The sequence below is a fragment of the Schistocerca americana genome, chromosome X (genome assembly GCF_021461395.2).
Source record: "Schistocerca americana isolate TAMUIC-IGC-003095 chromosome X, iqSchAmer2.1, whole genome shotgun sequence".
Taxonomy (NCBI): Eukaryota; Metazoa; Arthropoda; class Insecta; order Orthoptera; family Acrididae; genus Schistocerca; species Schistocerca americana.
Window position 1 is genome coordinate 822,531,261 of NC_060130.1, and position 17,985 is coordinate 822,549,245.

The following is a 17,985-nucleotide window of genomic DNA, read 5'->3' on the forward strand; positions in this document are numbered from 1 at the left end:
ATTTTTGCGGACTTTCCGCGCCCGATGAAAAGCGCGACGGCGGCGGCGGCCCGCGGCGTAAAGTGCGCAGCTCAGGTCGCGCCGAGCCGGTCCGTCGGGTTCCGCAAAATAACACGGACACGGACGCCGGCGTCGCGACGCCGCTCATAAAACGCGGCTATAAACTGCATTCGGCGTGCGCCGCGGCCACCGCCTGGATTCCAGCCTAATGATGTCGGAAGAGCGGCCGGCGGCCGTGGGAAGCAAAACTGAAAGCCTGCGGCTGCCGCTGCCGCTGCGGGCACGATTAACAAGCGCCATTATGGGCGCGCCTCGGTGACATCATCCAGTGTCCCCTCACTGCGACGACGCGCCGCCACAGTTGGCCAGAATACCCTAACTTAGTAACTAAAGTGGACAGTCCTCCAGCGATCAGACTCCAGGAGAGGATGCGGCCAGTCGCTAAAACTTTTCGGAAACCTCAATAGTTGAAAAATGCCTGTAGTAAGAATATTCGAAAGAACAACCCTAACAACATATTTGTTATATCTGATTTAACTTTGTCGAGTATGCATATTGCTCGGTAAAGAGCATTACAGTGACGGATGTGCATTTAACACGGTGAGTTCTCTCCCCGATCGTGACGAGGATTAGAGACAGAAAGTGCCAGGAAGGTACGAATGAGAACAGATTTGTAACAGCGGCATTCTGTTCCGTATTTCTATTGAGAAACCGTGAGGTACATCGTGCCCCAGGCTGGAAATTGGAAATTTGTGTAAGGCCTTATGGGACCAAATTGCTGAGGTAATCGGTCCCTAGGCTTACGTACTACTTAATATAACTTAAACTAACTTACAATAAGGACAACACGCACACCCATGCCCGAGGGAGGACTCGAACCTCCGACGGTAGGAGCCGCGCGGATCATGACAAGGCGTCCCAGACCGCGTGGCTACTCCGCGCGCCCCCCAGGCTAGATACCATAAAATAGTCTAAACGGAAGGAACCGACGAAAGACTGAAAACTAAATGCGCAAATCTGCGGTCAGCAAAACTGAGAACCACCCGTCGATTACTGTCTACGTCTGCAACTACATACTCGTATATACTGCACAGATCACTGTACGGGGCGCGGTGCAGCGTAGTTCCTACCTTTATTAACGACTTCCTGTCCTATTCCACTCACCTACTGATAGAGCGAAAACGAATGTTAATAACTATGCCTCTGTCTTACCTTATTTTCGCGAGATATACGATGGTGCTAACAGAATTGTCGCACATTCATCCTCGAATATCGGTTCTCATAAATTTGGCCAACAGTACAGCACATTTCATCTAGATACCCATTTCAGTTCCCCGAACATTTCCGTTACACTTTCGTACGGACTATACCGACCAATTACCACGCTGGCAACGTACCCCTGAATTGGTTCGATGTCTGCTAACGTGCCTACTAGATAAGGACTCTAAACGCTGGAAAAATACTCCGCAATTGGTCGCACTAGCGTCTCGTATGCGACGTTGTTTAGAGATACACTGCACATTATCGGAACCCTTCCAAAAAATAGATATCCTACATTCATCCTACTGTTACAGATTTTGTGTGTTCGTCGTATTTCATACAGCTTGTTAGTATTGTCCCTAAATGTTTAAACAGTACGAAATGCGCCAGACGTTCACCACTGTTCCCGTAATCTGATACTATCGGATCCTTCCTCTTTGATACAGGCACTATCTTGCCACTAGAGGAAGCTGCCAGTCATTGCACCAAATATTTTGTCTAAGTGTTTCTACACTACCTTTCGATTGTCCAATGACAGTACTTTTATGTAGACAACAATACAGTCATGTAACAATCTGATGGATCAGTTAATTGTGGCTAATAAGTTGTCTATGTATCTTGGGAATATTATTCGAAGTATTAGGCTTCTTGCCGCGCCTTGCAGCCGCGTGGTCTTAGACGCCTCGCCACGGTTCGCGCGGCTCCCACCGTCGGAGGTTCGAGTCGTCCTTCAGGCAGGGGTGTGTGCGTTATCCTTACCGTAAGTTAGTTTAACTTAGATTAAGTAGTGTATAAGACTAGGGATCGATGGTCTCAGCAGTTTGGCCCCATAGGAACTTACCACAAAAATTAGGCTTCTTTGGGACACATCCGATGTTACTTTCGCTTCTGTTGAAAAATGGTTCAAATGGCTCTAAGCGCTATGGGACTTAATATCTGAAGTCATCAGTCCCCTAGACTTAGAACTACTTAAACCTAACTAACCTAAGGACATCACACACATCCATGCCCGAGGCAGGATTCGAACCTGAGATCGTATCAGCAGCGCGGCTCCGAACTGAAAGGCCTAGAACCGCTCGGCCACAGCGGCCGGCGTTTCTGTTGAACATTCGCCGTCCACTATGTAGAACTGGATTTCACTGGTCAAAAAATGATAAATCCAACGACATATCTGCGAAGATACTCCGTGTCATCGTGTCTTGGTTATCAGTCGACGATGCGGTACAGTATCGACGAACTTCCGTAAAGCTAAGGTAACGGGATCTAACAGCTCACCTGCATTTTGCTGTTTGCAAAGTAACGTGTATGTTTCATAGAAGTGTTTTTTTCCAGGCCCGTGCTGATTCTCCGAGAAAAGCCTCTTTTCCTCCAGCAACTCCATTACACTTAAGCTCAGAATATGTTGCAGCATCCTGTCCATGGAACAGAAACACACCCTACATATCATAAACGATACTACAGTAGTTCTTTTTTGTGTGCTGATACTGTCCGTCGTTGGTTTACAATTATTACAGCAATTATTAAAGGTATTTCATATCCGTCTTTGCAACTAGTAAAAATGCCAAATGTGCCATGTTGTACACATATGGCAAGCCACAGATCAAAATAAAGTATTTTAGATAAGGTGAAAATCTGAACTTCAGGTTGACAGTATTACACATACAAAACACACACGTACATAGATGTAACCACGTGTCGCGTTGGACGTCAACAAATTTGTAATACTGCAATCCAAAATGAACGCAGGAATACTAGAAAAATTTGCATGCAGACGACACGCCCATGTAAGTGATCGCCAAACCGTCGATCGCAAGCAACTAGTAGTTCGCGGGTACATTTTCGGTAGATGGCGGTAATGCTCAGGTTGGCTAACCTGGATTGCTTCGCGGTTTTTGAGTAAAGACCGCACTCACGACAACAACTGCTCGATTCTCCCGTGCAACTGCCACTGTCATTCACGAATACTACATTGTCAGCCTCTTAGTTCATTGTATATGCGGGAAGCTGTGGATGTTATGTTTCTCTTGCGTATATCAGACATTTGATAACGTGCATAGTTTGATTTACGCACTAATACTGAACTAAGTTTGTCGTATGACGTGTGGAAACAAAAAGTAAAAAAATTACCACTTTCATTCTGAATGGAGACCCGATTACTCCTTTAATCAGTTGTGTGTTTACTGTGCTATGCAAATGTACCAGTTGGGAAGAAAGGAAACGTCGAACGTCACTTCAAAACCGTTCACTCAAAGATTGGACGCCGGCCGCGGTGGTCTCGCGGTTCTAGGCGCTCAGTCCGGAGCTGCGCGACTGCTACGGTCGCAGGTTCGAATCCTGCCTCGGGCATGGATGTGTGTGCTGTCCTTAGGTTAGTTAGGTTTAAGTAGTTCTAAGTTCTAGGGAACTGATGACCATTGACGTTAAGTCCCATAGTGCTCAGAGCCATTTTTGAAAGATTGGACAGAATTTCCCACTGGATTCTGTTCTAAGGAACTTTAAGGAAAGGCAGCTAAAATCCAAAATTAATGCTCAACAATCAAGGTTTTTAAAACCATTAGACAAGACTAAAGCAGCAAGTGGAGCATTCTGAGTTTCAAATATTATTTTTCATAATAAGACACAATAAAATGACGATGAATTAATCGAAACTACGTTTCTAAATCTGCAGATTCATTATTTGACAGTTTCACAAATAAAACTGAGGTAATGCCTGGTATCAAATGTGTACAGCTTTCTGCAGATATAGTAATGAGAATGGTTGAGGTATTAGTTTTGACAACTTAAATTTGACTTTGATCGCTGCAGCTATTTTTCCCTACAACTTGATGAATCGACAGATATAGCTGACATAGCTCCGTTGCCCATTTTTGCAAGAATGGCTTTTGCTAATTTCGAAGTAAGAGAGGAAATGTTAAAGATTATATCACTAACATGACACACTAAAGCACAGGACATATTTTTAGCAGTTAGAGATCTTATAAACTCTGAGAATATTGTAAAGAGCTTGGTGGGCTTAGCAACTGATGGAGCTCCTGCGATGGTAGGGCGAGAGAGAAGGGATTATGTCTAAACCAACACCTTTCAGTCTTATCATTGTGTAAGACATTAGCAGTCACTGTGTGGAAAGTTTTTAAGTATGAACAGTATAATGCTAACAGTCATAAAAGTAGTGAACAAAATAGGAGACGTTTGTTCAAGGTGCCGGCCGGTGTGGCCGTGCGGTTCTAGGCGCTACAGTCTGGAACCGCGTGACCGCTACGGTCGCAGGTTCGAATCCTGCCTCGGGCATGGATGTGTGTGCTGTCCTTAGGTTAGTTAGGTTTAAGTAGTTCTAAGTTCTAGGAGACTGATGATCACAGATGTTAAGCCCCATAGTGCTCAGAGCCATTTGAACCATTTCTGTTTGTTCAAGGCACTGACATGGTGATCTACTGCTTCATACGGAAGTTCTTTAGCTTAGTAGAGGCAGAGTTTTACAACGTTTTAAAGAGTTTATTTCCACCTTACTAGAATTTTTTAAAAAACGAGGTAAATCCTTCTGTGAACTAGAAGATCTTGTTTGGCTGTCATGACTTTTTTTTCTCTCAGACAGCACCGAAAAGTTAAATATCCATAACTTGCAGCTTAGAGGTAAGGATAAAGATATTGGCGGAACAATTTCAAATGGTGCTTCATTCTCGAACGAGCTGGAACTATGGGACAAAAATCTTGTCCGGGGTGAATACAAACACTTTACCTGCTTGAACTCTGTCGTTTCTAGGTCCCCGGCTAACATACAATACAATACAATACAATACAATACCTGTTTGAAACAAACCCTTGACAAGCAAGGCTCCTCAACACCTCCCCACAACAGCAAACAATACCTCGAAATTCTTTAATGTTTGAGAAGTCAATTCAACAGACACTTTCAAGTTTTCAAAAGAATTTGAACTATCGCAAATTTTGTCAAATCGCATTCTACAGAGATTTATGCCGAAGAGCTCTCTACTTTTATCGTGAAGTATTTTGTTCCTAGAGAAAAATATCCAACTTTGGTCCGGGTTTGTCTCAAAATGAAGTCAATGTTCAGCTCAACATATCTATCCGAGGTTTCTTTTCCCAGCATAAATATAATTTTAAAAAAACACCCTCTGAAACAGACTGACTGATGAACACTTAGACAACTGTAGTCGAATGGCAGCCACTACTTGTTCTCCCACCACTAAAAAAATTGTGATGACAAAAAACACTGTCGTCCTTCTCAGGAAAGGTAAAATCTGTTCTTACATCTGTAATCTGTTTGCTAACTACACTTCAGTTTCTTTCTTACGTACAATTCAGTTTCAATTTATTTTTCTTATGTGCAGTTTATTTAAAATTCATTTCAAATTTATTATAAATGTGAGTTTACAGGCAATAAACAATTTTTTTTAAAGAAGTTCTTACTTCCGTGCTAGCTTCTTTTGGTAGCTCGCATTTGTATTTGAAAACAGTAGGGTAGCTCAGAAGCTTCATACGTTTGGCAACCACAGTTTCAAATGAAAAAATAAGACGCATATGGCCAAATCAAAATGTATTTTTATTAGTGGGCAAAACGAATTTGATATACCTATGATAAAAGTTGAACCTTTCAGTAACTAGTGTGGCTATCACTGAAAGAGTATGCTGCAGTGAAATTCATAGGGACTAAAACTCGTTCATGAAGGTCAGTATACCAAATGAAAATTCCGTTTTAAACGTGCACTACGTAACATAGAAGTATAGCTTACAACTAGTTATCACCAATGCAACAGTTGTGATACACACAATTGCAATGGACTAATTACCTAATTTTTACTCTTAATGATTAAGTTTTCATCTTGAGATCGAGCCCAGTAAGTGAGTAACACATATTACGCTGTCTTAAGCCTCTGCTAAGAATCACATTATTGCCATGAATTCGTATTTTGTAAAACCGGGTGTCCTAAAATTCTAAGGAACAAAAATGAACAGATGTTAGATGATACTAAACTGAGTGCTGGCGAAATAAATGGTGGAAATGAATGATTCGTTTTTTACTGACATAAACAACTTTCAGTTTGTAGAGTAATCATAATAGCAAATGAAAAACACTAGTTTCCTTTTGTTCTACGGTATTAATTTTTTGCGTTAACCGGTTTTCGGCTTGCAAAAGCAAACTAGCGCTTCTCATTTATTATAATGTTTTTCTACCAACAGCGTACGGAAGATTCAGTCAACAACCACAATAGTTCAGAATGATTACCGTCTGTCTAAGTACACTGCAACATAATCCTTTGGTCACTATTGCTTGCATACGTTGTTTATTCAAAAATGGCTCTAAGCACTATGGGACTTAACATACGTTGTTTGTGATAGGGTTAATTGATGTTGCAAAAGTATTCTCTCACACTATTTTTTGCAGTGTGTTGTGTGTGGCCAAGTTAATGTACGTTTATTGATGCATCTTTTCCCACATGGTCCAATACCATCTCTCACAATTTTATTGTGCGATAAATTTGTCCTCGACTACACTGGACATCTCTATGTGCCTGTAAGTTTCCAGTCACTGTAATAAGTTTCTTGCAATTAAAATAACACATGTTATGAAACTTGTCTCCGAATATTCGTTCGGATTTCTATGCACCACATTCTAGTGCACCATACATTAATTAGAAGTCCGCAAGTTCCTGCAACGAGTAACGCTCCGTCTTCGACAAGCAGTCATACTTTTAAAATTTACCTCAAGTGTCTGGCTTCACAAATTTAGAAGATATAACCTTGATACCCGCAGGACAAAGACAAATAAGGGCAACTCACTGGCTCCGTCACTAGCGTGATGGAAGCGTTACTACACTCACTCAGTCATGGCATCATATACTGTTTCAGTGGACATGATCAGGCAACCTTCCAACACAATCTCGCAATGTTCAGAACTTTTCTTTTGGCTTAAGATCATGCCATCTGCGTATTTCTTCAGTTGCTAGTTGGCTATTTCTGTAGACTGTTGCCGGCCGCGGTGGTCTCGCGGTTAAGGCGCTCAGTCCGGAACCGCGTGACTGTTACGGTCGCAGGTTCAAATCCTGCCTCGGGCATGGATGTGTGTGATGTCCTTAGGTTAGTTAGGTTTAAGTAGTTCTAAGTTCTAGGAGACTGATGACCACAGAATTTAAGTCCCATAGTGCTCAGAGCCATTTGAACCATTTTTTGTAGACTGTTCTTCTTTCCTGTGCGGATATTACTTCTTTTCGTGCCTCGATGACTCAGTGGGCAGGTATCAGGCTATAAACCCGGAGGTAAGCATTTCAGTCCCAGCTCGGTCCACAGAATCTTTTCCTTCACTTACCGCTTCTGTCGTCCCTGGCAATGAACTGTTAAAGCGAAAAGTACTGAGCTGCGTCACGGTTCGCCGTCCACGTTAAACTTAACACCCCCTATAAATGGCAGGCAAAGCAATTCAAAGTTTGAAGGCAGCGGCGCAGCACCCCCGGAAGGAGCGAGCCTAATAATGCACTGCGGTATTCAGTCCAAACTTCGTGTTGATGGTAGCTTTGATTTTTTTTACTCCGTATTTAGTCATGACAGGACTGCTTATTATAATGGTGCTGCCATATACTAGTTCCCCTTTCGAGTGCAATTGTCCGCTCGAAGTGGGCTGTAATTACTGTACCGCCTCATTCATTGGTAATATCCACTGAGCCTCAAATTGTCTCATTCCTCTGCAGCGTTCGCACTAGCGGCAACAGCAGTAAAAACGGCCGCCTGGTTGACAGAAGAATGCCCTTCACCGGAAGAGCCGTGACAATCGCATTAGGAGTTACAGTCTGCTGGTTGGAGCTTCAGCCGCTACCTTTCCTCGGCAGACCACAACAGAAGCAACTCCCTTTCTAAGGAGTCTCTAACGGCCTCGTCGTCGACGGGGCGTTAAACCTTAATCTTCTTCCAGGGGAATTCTTCTGACTTACTCAACAGTGACGCAAACATTGGTCACCTTTGACTGGACACCTTTAATATACGCACGTACAGTGTAGTGCACGTCCGAGAAGCAAATGGGACAAATAGAAGTTAATAGTCTGACATGTTCTACATAAACTGCGCTGCTACATATAGAAAAACATCGATAAACATTTTCAAAGTATGTGTAGAATTCACTGCTCATTTCAGTGTTAAGTGAGAATTCTTCTACAGTCAGTGTAAAGTTGAATAAAATCATTTTGGGTATCATGTAGTGTCATTCTCTAAAACTAACGTAAAGTTCCGCGTTCTGGCCCTAGACAGGCCAATCGGGTCCGACCGTCCGCCGTGTCATCCTCTGCCAATGGCGTCACAGGATGCAGCATGGAGGGGCATGTGGTGAGCACAGCGTTCTCCCTGTCGTTGTCAGGTTTGTTCACCCTGGCACCGCTACTAATCGGTCGTGTACCTCCTCAGTTGACCTCACGAGGCTGAGTGCACTCTGAACGAGTCCTCCTAGCAATACGGGGAATCGAACCCGAGTGCCCCGCATGGCAGTCAGCCGCGCCGACTACTTACCTACGGAGGCGGACGTCTAAAACCAAACAGCAATTATATAACACATAGACCAATGTTTCGTCCGAGTTGGAGAGCTCCTCTTCGGGGCGTTGGAACTACTAGGTTCTGATATCGCATGAGAGCCGAAATATGACGCATTGTATAGAGATGATAACATTTAAATCCCAATAGTTCCGACGATCTGAAGAAGAGTGCTGCAAGTCATTCAAAACGTCAGCTTTAATTTTATAGTCGTTAGTTAGTTCCACAAAATAACTTGGCCTTACGCCCAGTAAGTTGTTGATCTAACTACTCGTTCTGTTTCGAAACAGCGCCGCACCAAATGAGGCTTCTCCGATTCTTCTTTTTGTACTTGTAAGTCTCACAAGATGAATTGCAGTGCCGCGGTTCTCGCCAGCTATCTTCCTTTAAATTTTCGTGTAATTTTTCCCGCTTCCCCTTCGGTAAGAAAAACTATCTCAAATCAACTCCACGGGAAGTTTTCTTACCTTCTATGCCCATCCATAGACGTGAAGTAAAGGAAATTTATTCTATATTCGGGTCACTGTTCAATTCGTGACCATGTCGCAGCTTATCACACGGAATAAGTTCTCAGATTGTTGACTGGCAAGAAGAAGGTTTGAGCAGTAGAATCCAGTACGTTGTTCCGGACGGCTAGTCTTTATCAGAGACGAAGATAACTTCAAGAGCGTCTGACAGGACCGCTCCTGTTCTCCATATACAAAAACTACCTGTCGCATAGGGTCGGCAGTAATCAGAGACTTCTTGCTGGTGGCACTGTTCTGTGCGGGAAGGTGTCGTCGTTGAGTCACTATAGATGGATTCCGCATCTGCAACCATACTCTGCAAACTACTGTAAAATTTTATGGCAGAAAGTACTCTCCACTGTAGCGCGTATCAGGTTCTCTTTCCATTCCATGTGCGTGTTTAGTGCCGGGAGACTGACTGCTGAAACGCCTCTGCTGTAATTAGTTTTTCTCGACTCCTTCAGGAGTGATACGTAGGGCGCAGTAGTATACTCCCATTCCATAACCTTGCACTAGTTCTCAAAACTTTGTGTGTATGCTTTCGCGTGTTAGTTAGCGCCTACCTTCATACGTGTGCCAGTTCTGTTTTTTAACATCGTGGCGCTAACCCACGGGTTAAACAAAACTCGACCAATCGTGTAGTCCTTCTTTGTATAATGATCCCTGTCAGTCCTATTTGGTATAGGTTTCACACATCTAAACAATATTCTAAGGCGTTTTCTAATGAATAGCCATAGCTTGGACAGAGTTTGTATTTAGTGCGAGTAATGGCAACTTGCTTTAAATCTGGTTAAACTGGAGTTAATGCAGGCAGGTAGGATGTAAATTCTTGCAATGTCCGAGTACAGCCTTAATGGTGTGATGATTGACTCAGTCATGTCGATTAAGTATACAGCAGTAACGCTGCGCAACGACGTGAAATTGAACGAGCACAAAGGTCAGCTGCTTGGAAGGGGAATGGTTAACGGCGATTTGGAAAAGACTGGAGATTCAGCACCAATTCTAGAATTTTTTGGGATATCCAATAGGAAGGACCACGGGGACGAAATGAGGGAGATTAGGTCTCGTGCAGGGACGTAAAGGCAGTCAACCTTTCCTCGCTCCATTTACAAGTGGGAAAGGAAAGGGAACGACTAGCAATGATAAGAACTATTCCCCGTCATGTGCTGTACACTGAGTGGTTTCTCATCCCTGTTATAGTTTCTACGAGTCTAATGCAGAAAATAAAGCATAAACAGTTCTCATAGTCAAACTTTATCCTACAATCAGTTATTCTGATGCGCTGTAGCGTGACGTTCCGTCCTCACATTTCTCCGTTTGCATCACTCGTGTATCGGTGCCTGTACACAAGATTCTAACATTAATTCTTTACTATTAAATAATATAGGTGTGCCAAATATCCGTACCTGCGCTGTCCCCAATGGATCGAAGGGGTGAAAATTTACATCTCGATCTACAAAGATATTCCGCTAACCTCCGTAGAATGTATGGCAGTGGGTACTTATCACTTCCATTTCCATGAGCATACGAACCTCGCGAAGAACGACTGTGTAAATGCCTCGGTGCACGCTGTAATTAGTGTAATCTTGTCCTCGCGGTACCCACAACAGCAATACCTTGTGGGCTGCAGTATGTTCCCAGATTCTTCACTTAATACTGGTTGCGCGAACTTTGTTAAGTACACTCTGCCGGAATAATTTGCGTCTTTCTTCAAGCGTCTGTCAATTTCGGTTTTTCACTATCGCTAAGTTATAGAACTTTTCACGCGAAACAGAGTTAATAGACCGTCTTCCCCTTTGGGCCCAATCAGTACACAGTAATTTCCTTGTGTTCGGGACATGGTAGAAGCAATGAGTAAACCCAGTTCGCCTTCATAATCGATAGGCAGCTGTGTTGATGAAACAAATGTTTCAATAATGGTAATCAGGTTGAAGTTTAATGTGTACGACTGTTATGCATCAGTGTAGCTCTCTGTAAAATCCGAAAAGAGAGTTTTAGATTAGAGTTATTGTTACCGTACTTTTGAATAAGCTTTGCCCAAACCGTAGCTCAAAAACGAAGGGAAATTGGAACTATGTTCAGCCTGATATTTTTGTTTCGTATCAGCGGGACACAGTAATCGCTTGGTACAAATTGTCTGCATCCATTTCTCAAAATTTGTCAAGAGATTACATTTTTCTATGTGAAAGTGTGACGAATGCCTCATGCAGCACACAAATGTGATGATGATGATGAGGTCCCATACTTCGAGGAGCGTAAGGGACGATGCGGAAGACTCGCACCGCCGACTAGGCAAGGTCAAACTGTGTACCTTATAAATATTAAGCACTTGTTTAGAAATAGGTTAGAAACGATTGAAGATGCGTAAGTATAGATACAACCCTTGCATGTTTTCTAGCGAGGATATCAAAATTCTTCACGTAACACAGCAACTCATGTTTCTGTGTGAGAACTGTTTTGGAACTACACAGATTCAATAGAGAGTACTTTGATGGAGATTTGCCTGTTGATCAATGTAGGATTCGATGATAGTTTGTCAACAAATTGAATTGCCTATTATTAACGCCCCATTCCAAATGTGAATTTTATGTGAATATTTCTGCTCTGGGACGCGCTTTTCTTCGTTTTCAGTGTCTTCCGGTAGAGTGTTCTTGTAAAAATTCGTGTTCCACTGTCTTCCAACTACAGGCACAATAAATTGCTAAAACTTTAATTCTCGTAACTCCATCTTTTTTAAAGTATTCAGTTACATGGCTTGGCACGCACTTTTACAGATCCGATCACCTAATTAACGACTGTGAATGTAAGAAGCACATAAAATGTGCTCTGGTCCTTGCCCACTCGATGACTAATCCTCCTGTATCTTTGCACGATTATACTCACACTCAATTCCAAATAATGAAAATAAAGAGGCCTTTGATACCCCAGTGTGAATATAAATTTGACATGGAAAAAAAACACGAAAACCTGCCTGTCCTACAATTTATGAATCTGACTTTATACCTCAAGTAAAACTGTCATCTTTTTCCAACTGACAATGGGTTATGTTTATTTTAACAGCTGTCAAACCGAGCTTCTTTCGCTATTACGCTTTTAATTACCAGTAAGGGAGCTTCACGTTTTAGGTTCCGCTGCGTGAAAGAGGAAGCACAAGTTCAGATTGCCCAAGAATAGGAACGCGGAACTGGCTTGTACATTTCAAATGACCCGTCTTTGCATGATACCTGAGTAATGTAGGGAAACCACGGAAAACTGGAGGAAAGTCGACACGCCCGAATACGCGTCCAGTGACTTAACCATCCCGCCCATTTGCTCTTTTGATCTTGTTTTCGCTTCTACACTCGTTCACCTCCCTTCATTACATCTTATTTTTCTGAATTTATTCTCACTCTTCCTACGTCCAGTAAGAAACAAAATATCTCATATGTCACGTTCGCAATACGTTCTCATTTGTAGCGCGTTTTACGGTGACGTTTTTCATACCGGTACTAAACTGTGGGACACAGACATATATTCTACTTACCGCGTTTCGTCCAAGCTGGAAATAGAATATCTGGCCATGAAGTGGCACATGTAATCCTTCTTCAGCGCAAATCGACGACTTTATGTGACATCCCGCATCAAGGCAGAGTTGACTGCTTCCTACCACCAGAAATACGATCGTCTAGGAAAGAAACCGGTTTGTTCTGGCCAGCTATATGTCCGTGTTACGCCTTATATCTGAAAATTATTGCTCCTTCGTATCCATATTTAAATGGCTCCTCAGCCAGGTTTACATGTACAAGCCCAATAAAATATGGGAGACCAAATGTTGGATATAATTCAAAAGATGTTAGTTGGAGGAAGAACACTAAGAAACCAAATGCATGGCACCTACCCATTTTTTTAATTAGAAAGTAAGGAGATCACCGTTTTGATTAAAGCACTATGATTGTTATTTTCGCTCATCTCTCCTAGTGGATCGTATATGAGTCCTGCCATTTATATGTATGTGGAAAGGCGGTAGAGGAATCATGTTTTACTGCCAGAGAAGATTAAATGCATGCAATCATCACTCAGAGAGACCAATGTCAAGTCGCACCTACTTCAGGTAGCCAAATGGATTACTATTTTACATTTTTGAGCAGGAAAACAAAGCACAAAAACAGATAGGGATGCATTGGTAAGAGACTGGAGGACGCTAAATGCCCGTCATATGCCACTTATTTTTATTTTTCCTAAATAGCTAAAGGCAAATTCCTTCGGACAAGATACTGCAGATATCCTTCCTCAATCTGAAAAACAGGAAGGAAAATTATAGTTTAATGTCCAGTCGACAACGAGGTCATCAGAGACGGATCATAGCTCGGATTAGGAAAGGGCGTCGAAGGAAATCGGCCTTGCGTTTTTTAAGGGAACCTTCCCGGCATTTTCCTTAAGAGATTTAGGAAAATCATGGAAAACCTAAAACTACATCACTGGACTAGGATTTTAACCGTCGCCTACCCGAATGTTAGTCCAGTGTGCTAACCACACTCCGCCACAACGCTCGTTTCCCAATCCCAGCTCGTGTTCCGTCTCCAATGACCTTGTCATCGGCGAGACGTTAATCCCAAATCTTCCTCCTTTACGATCATATTTGTGAATTGTGCCAGAGGAGGAAGGGGAATATATGGGAGGAAATACACAAACCTGCAGTTCCACTTCTGCCTTATGACCGAACAGTTACATGTAATCTCCAGAAGAAATCCACAATTTTGAGAAATGGGCTAACGTACATTCCTAATTCTATCGCGCAGTTAGGCTGAAGAAAGGGTTAAGTATCGTAAAATGAATGAGAAGCAGTCAGTCGAAAATTCAGAAATGTACTCTACCCGATCACTTGAGTACTGATTATCGTGGAATTTTACCCATTAATGTTAAAACTGCCTCACTTCCAACCAGCCCGCGTTTGGAAACAGAATGATCTCTCAAGAGTGCCATTGGGGAGTTATGGGACCTGTTGATAGCAATGTAAGTTAGCAAACGCCAATACTGAGCACTGAACGTGCCGTTCTCATGGTCGTTTTAAACGATCATGAGCAGACTCATTCAAGACAACATTTATAACGTAAACGCATTTCCACATTAGCGAGGTAGTATGCTGCACTGCTCTCCAGAAGCGCTTAGCCGCTCCAGAGGAGAAGTAGATCTGACATGTTTTGTATACAAAAACACGTAAGAGTATGTTCTCATTATTCACCAGGAAAACGTCTTTAACAAATTAGAATATACTCCCTTGCACCACGCTTATAAATATTTTATCGTAGTGAATAGATCACCTAATCTCAAAATAAAAGCATTTACTTTCCTGTTTCTGTATGTTGTCGTGGAACAATGAGATTTACTTTACGATCGAATGCTCCCTGAAGGATGCTTCGTTTCTTGTACCAAAGCTGCGGTGTGTATTGAAGCGCCAGGCAGATTTGTTGTAAACAACCTATTAGAGTTCAGAAGGAGTAATGAAGTCCGTAACTGCAACACCAGCAGATAAAATCACTGCCATTAGTACTGACTTTAGCTCAAAATGTGGTGAATAATGCTGCTGCCGAAGTTTTTGGAGACATACTCAGTTATATTAATCGAAAATCTGCATTTAACGTAAACTACAAAATTTATTCTAGGCAGGTCCAATTCCATAGAAAAATACTTACTTGGAAACTTGTAGCTTATTTAGTGTACTTATTTCTGTTTTTAAACAAAATATTAATTTCTGTTTGTGAACTGCTCCGTAAACGATCAGCATACAGTCATATTTACATAAAAATTATTACAATTATGATGCCCCTTGAAAATATTTCTTCGCTTTACTAACGACCGAGCGGTCTGCCGCAGTGGTAAGACTTAGGACGGGCATTCGGGAGAACGACCTTGTAAATCTCCGTCCGGTCACCCAGAGTTTGTGTGTCAGTGGCTTCTTTACATCGCTTGAGCAACTCCGGAATGGTTCTTTTGAAAAGAATGTGGATATAGCCTTCCCGTCCTACCCCCTTCTAAGGACCTAGTCCTCTACCTCCCTTCATTCTTTGGTACCGGTCAAGAGAAAAGAAACAAAAGGTGAGACAAACGGTGGGTGTTATAAAGTATGCGTACCTTTCGCTTACCGATTCTCTCTTTTTGTCACATCATAAAACGTCAGTGCTACTTGACATTAGACGGAGTAAATTCTTCTCTCGTGTATAAGAGGCAGTCAAACAAAAACTAGACAGATTTATTATTTCAAAAATAATCGCCATAACTATTAATACATTTATCCCACTGTGGGACAAGACAGTCAATGCCTTAGTGGAAAAATGTTTCGGTTTTCCACGAAACCGCGATTGCGCCCAGGAGTGCACCTCTTCGTCCGAAGCAAATCGAGGGCCACGGACGTCTTTCTTCAGACAGTGGGATAAATGTATTAACAGTTATGGTAATTATTTCTGAAATAATAAACAGTTTACTTACTTTTTTCAATGTCTCATTTGACTGTCCCTTATAGTTCATCGTTTAATTTAGGTACGCTTGAAAACACGAAGACTGGTGGACATTTGAAGTGAAGTTGATTAGGTTGCCGTTAGCGTCAGGCGAGATAATCGTTTCCCGCTACTGTCGGGAACAGGTGTTGGCCGAGGCACGCGAAACCGAGAGCAGGGAGGCGGACCGAATCGCTCACGGACGTTCTGGCCACCTTGCTGCGTGGACAGATTGCAAAAGCACAACAAAACGGAGCTACAATTAGTTAGATATTGACGTGTGTGACAATGATATATTCTCTGTTTACACACCGCTTGACCCTAAAACAGAGTGTCTATGTGCGATGTAATCATTTTGGATTGTCTGACGTACAAAGTAATTTAACATCGAGGAGACTTGTGTTGTCATATTTCCTTTTCCGATAGGAATTAGATACGAGATGGAGAATGCTTTGACGTGGGACATATTTACGCAAACGGTTTCTTTCTTTTTTTTTCAGTAACTACTTCATCTCATAACGTTAATGATTTGAATCACGATTTCAGTAGCGATAATTAAGGGTGTATGGGCTGTTATGTGAGCGTGACGAAACAATATTTCAAGGAAAATCCAACGGTGTGCAGTTGGCAGTGCGACCTTGTCTAACTAATGAACAAAGAGGAAGAAAAAGGATAGCAGGCTGCCGGCAGATGCTTTAACTGCTCCGTGCACCTTCCTCCACGCTTCAAGGATGCCAAACAAACGAAAACGTACAATAGAGCAAAAATATTTGTAGCATCACTTTCGATGTAATTCTGCTTCCTATTCCCAGTTTTCTATCCCGTACTAGCTCTATTTTTTTGTATATTTAGCTCCAATCGAGCCTTCACAGTCGAATTACTTGAAGTTACTAGTACCTCAAAATAATACCGAGAAATACAACCTGTGGGCTGTATTGAAATATTAGTTTTATTACGTAGAACTAATGAAATGGGCATGCGCGAGAGGTAGAACCAGTAAATATTTGGACATCCGAATGCAATTCCCTGGCTACGTGTCAGATTACAAATCCAGATGTTCCAGGTTCAATCCCGGCGCAGACCTAGATTTCTTTTCAATCCTTTATCACTTTCTTAACCTTTGGCAGTTATTCGTATATGAGAAAAATCCTAAGTTGCACATTGTATCGGAGGTCTGAATAAGTCAATCCGAAGGTCGAAAGAGGGTAAGGCCTACAGCTTCAATTTTACTCAGTTGCATGAAAAACCGCTAGAAATACAATAGCTCCAAATTGAAGAACCTGCCACGTCAACAGATACTGTGCGCGTCCAGTTTAGACAAATATGTGCTTTTTGCCCGGTAGCTCACTGAGCGCTCTCGCTCGTGAGCACTGTAGCTACCACACATCTTTCTCTCTCTTTTTGCCTACAAGAGAAATTTTACTGTCACATTCTGATCAAATAATCGACGAAGTTGCACATTTTAATTCTCAGGACTGAAGATAGATGAAAAACTGTCTGGGAATTATCACATACAGGTGCTTGTGCACAAACTAAATGACGCTGTCCTTACTGTAAGAATAACCTGCACAGTCTCTGGTACTGAAACGGAGAAGCTAGTTTACCCTGCATTCTTTTATACAACAACGTGCTATGGTATTGCATTTGTTGGCAACTCTGTGTGGGCTTAGTCCAGAAGAGGGCAGACTGAACAATGTCTAGTTTACCAGTCCACTCAACAGTCGCTGCTTCCAATCAAAAGAAAATTTATAGTTAACTTAATCTCCGGTCTAAACTGGCAAATGTCCCCAGTGAAATATGTAATGTACACACAGGAAGTATAAGCATACAGAAAGGAACATAAAGATATGTATTTCACTGCATACACTGTGTATACTGGGATTTTTAGGCACAGTTGTTGATTTCTAATGCTTTCTACCAGCTCTAGTCAGTAGAGCACGTGGAAATGTGAATAGTTGTTAAAAAAACCGGGCAAGTGTGAGCAGGACTCGCGCTCTGAGGATAATAACAATAATTTGGTGTGGCTGTGGCCCGATGGCCTGGTGCAAGTCTTTCTGTTGGACGTCGCTTGAGTGACTTGTGTGTCCTTCACCTAATCCAGTTATCCAACGGGACGAAGGGGCCTACAGTTTAACGTGGAAACCGAACCACGTGTAATTTCTGGCGACTAATCACATCGTTAAAAGGTGAATAGTAGGTTACAACTATGACTG

At 42.3% G+C, this 17,985-nt stretch overlaps 1 protein-coding gene across 1 annotated transcript in view; it reads left to right on the plus strand.

Annotated features, from left to right (window-relative positions):
- The first annotated feature begins 211 nt into the window (after positions 1–211).
- The window catches only part of LOC124556338 (zinc finger protein rotund-like), a 499,810-nt gene continuing 482,036 nt past the window's right edge, over positions 212–17,985 (plus strand). Inside the window, exon 1 of the mRNA XM_047130307.1 lies at positions 212–315. Within this exon, the coding sequence (XP_046986263.1) occupies positions 212–315 (104 nt within the window). The remainder of the gene's footprint in view (positions 316–17,985) is intronic.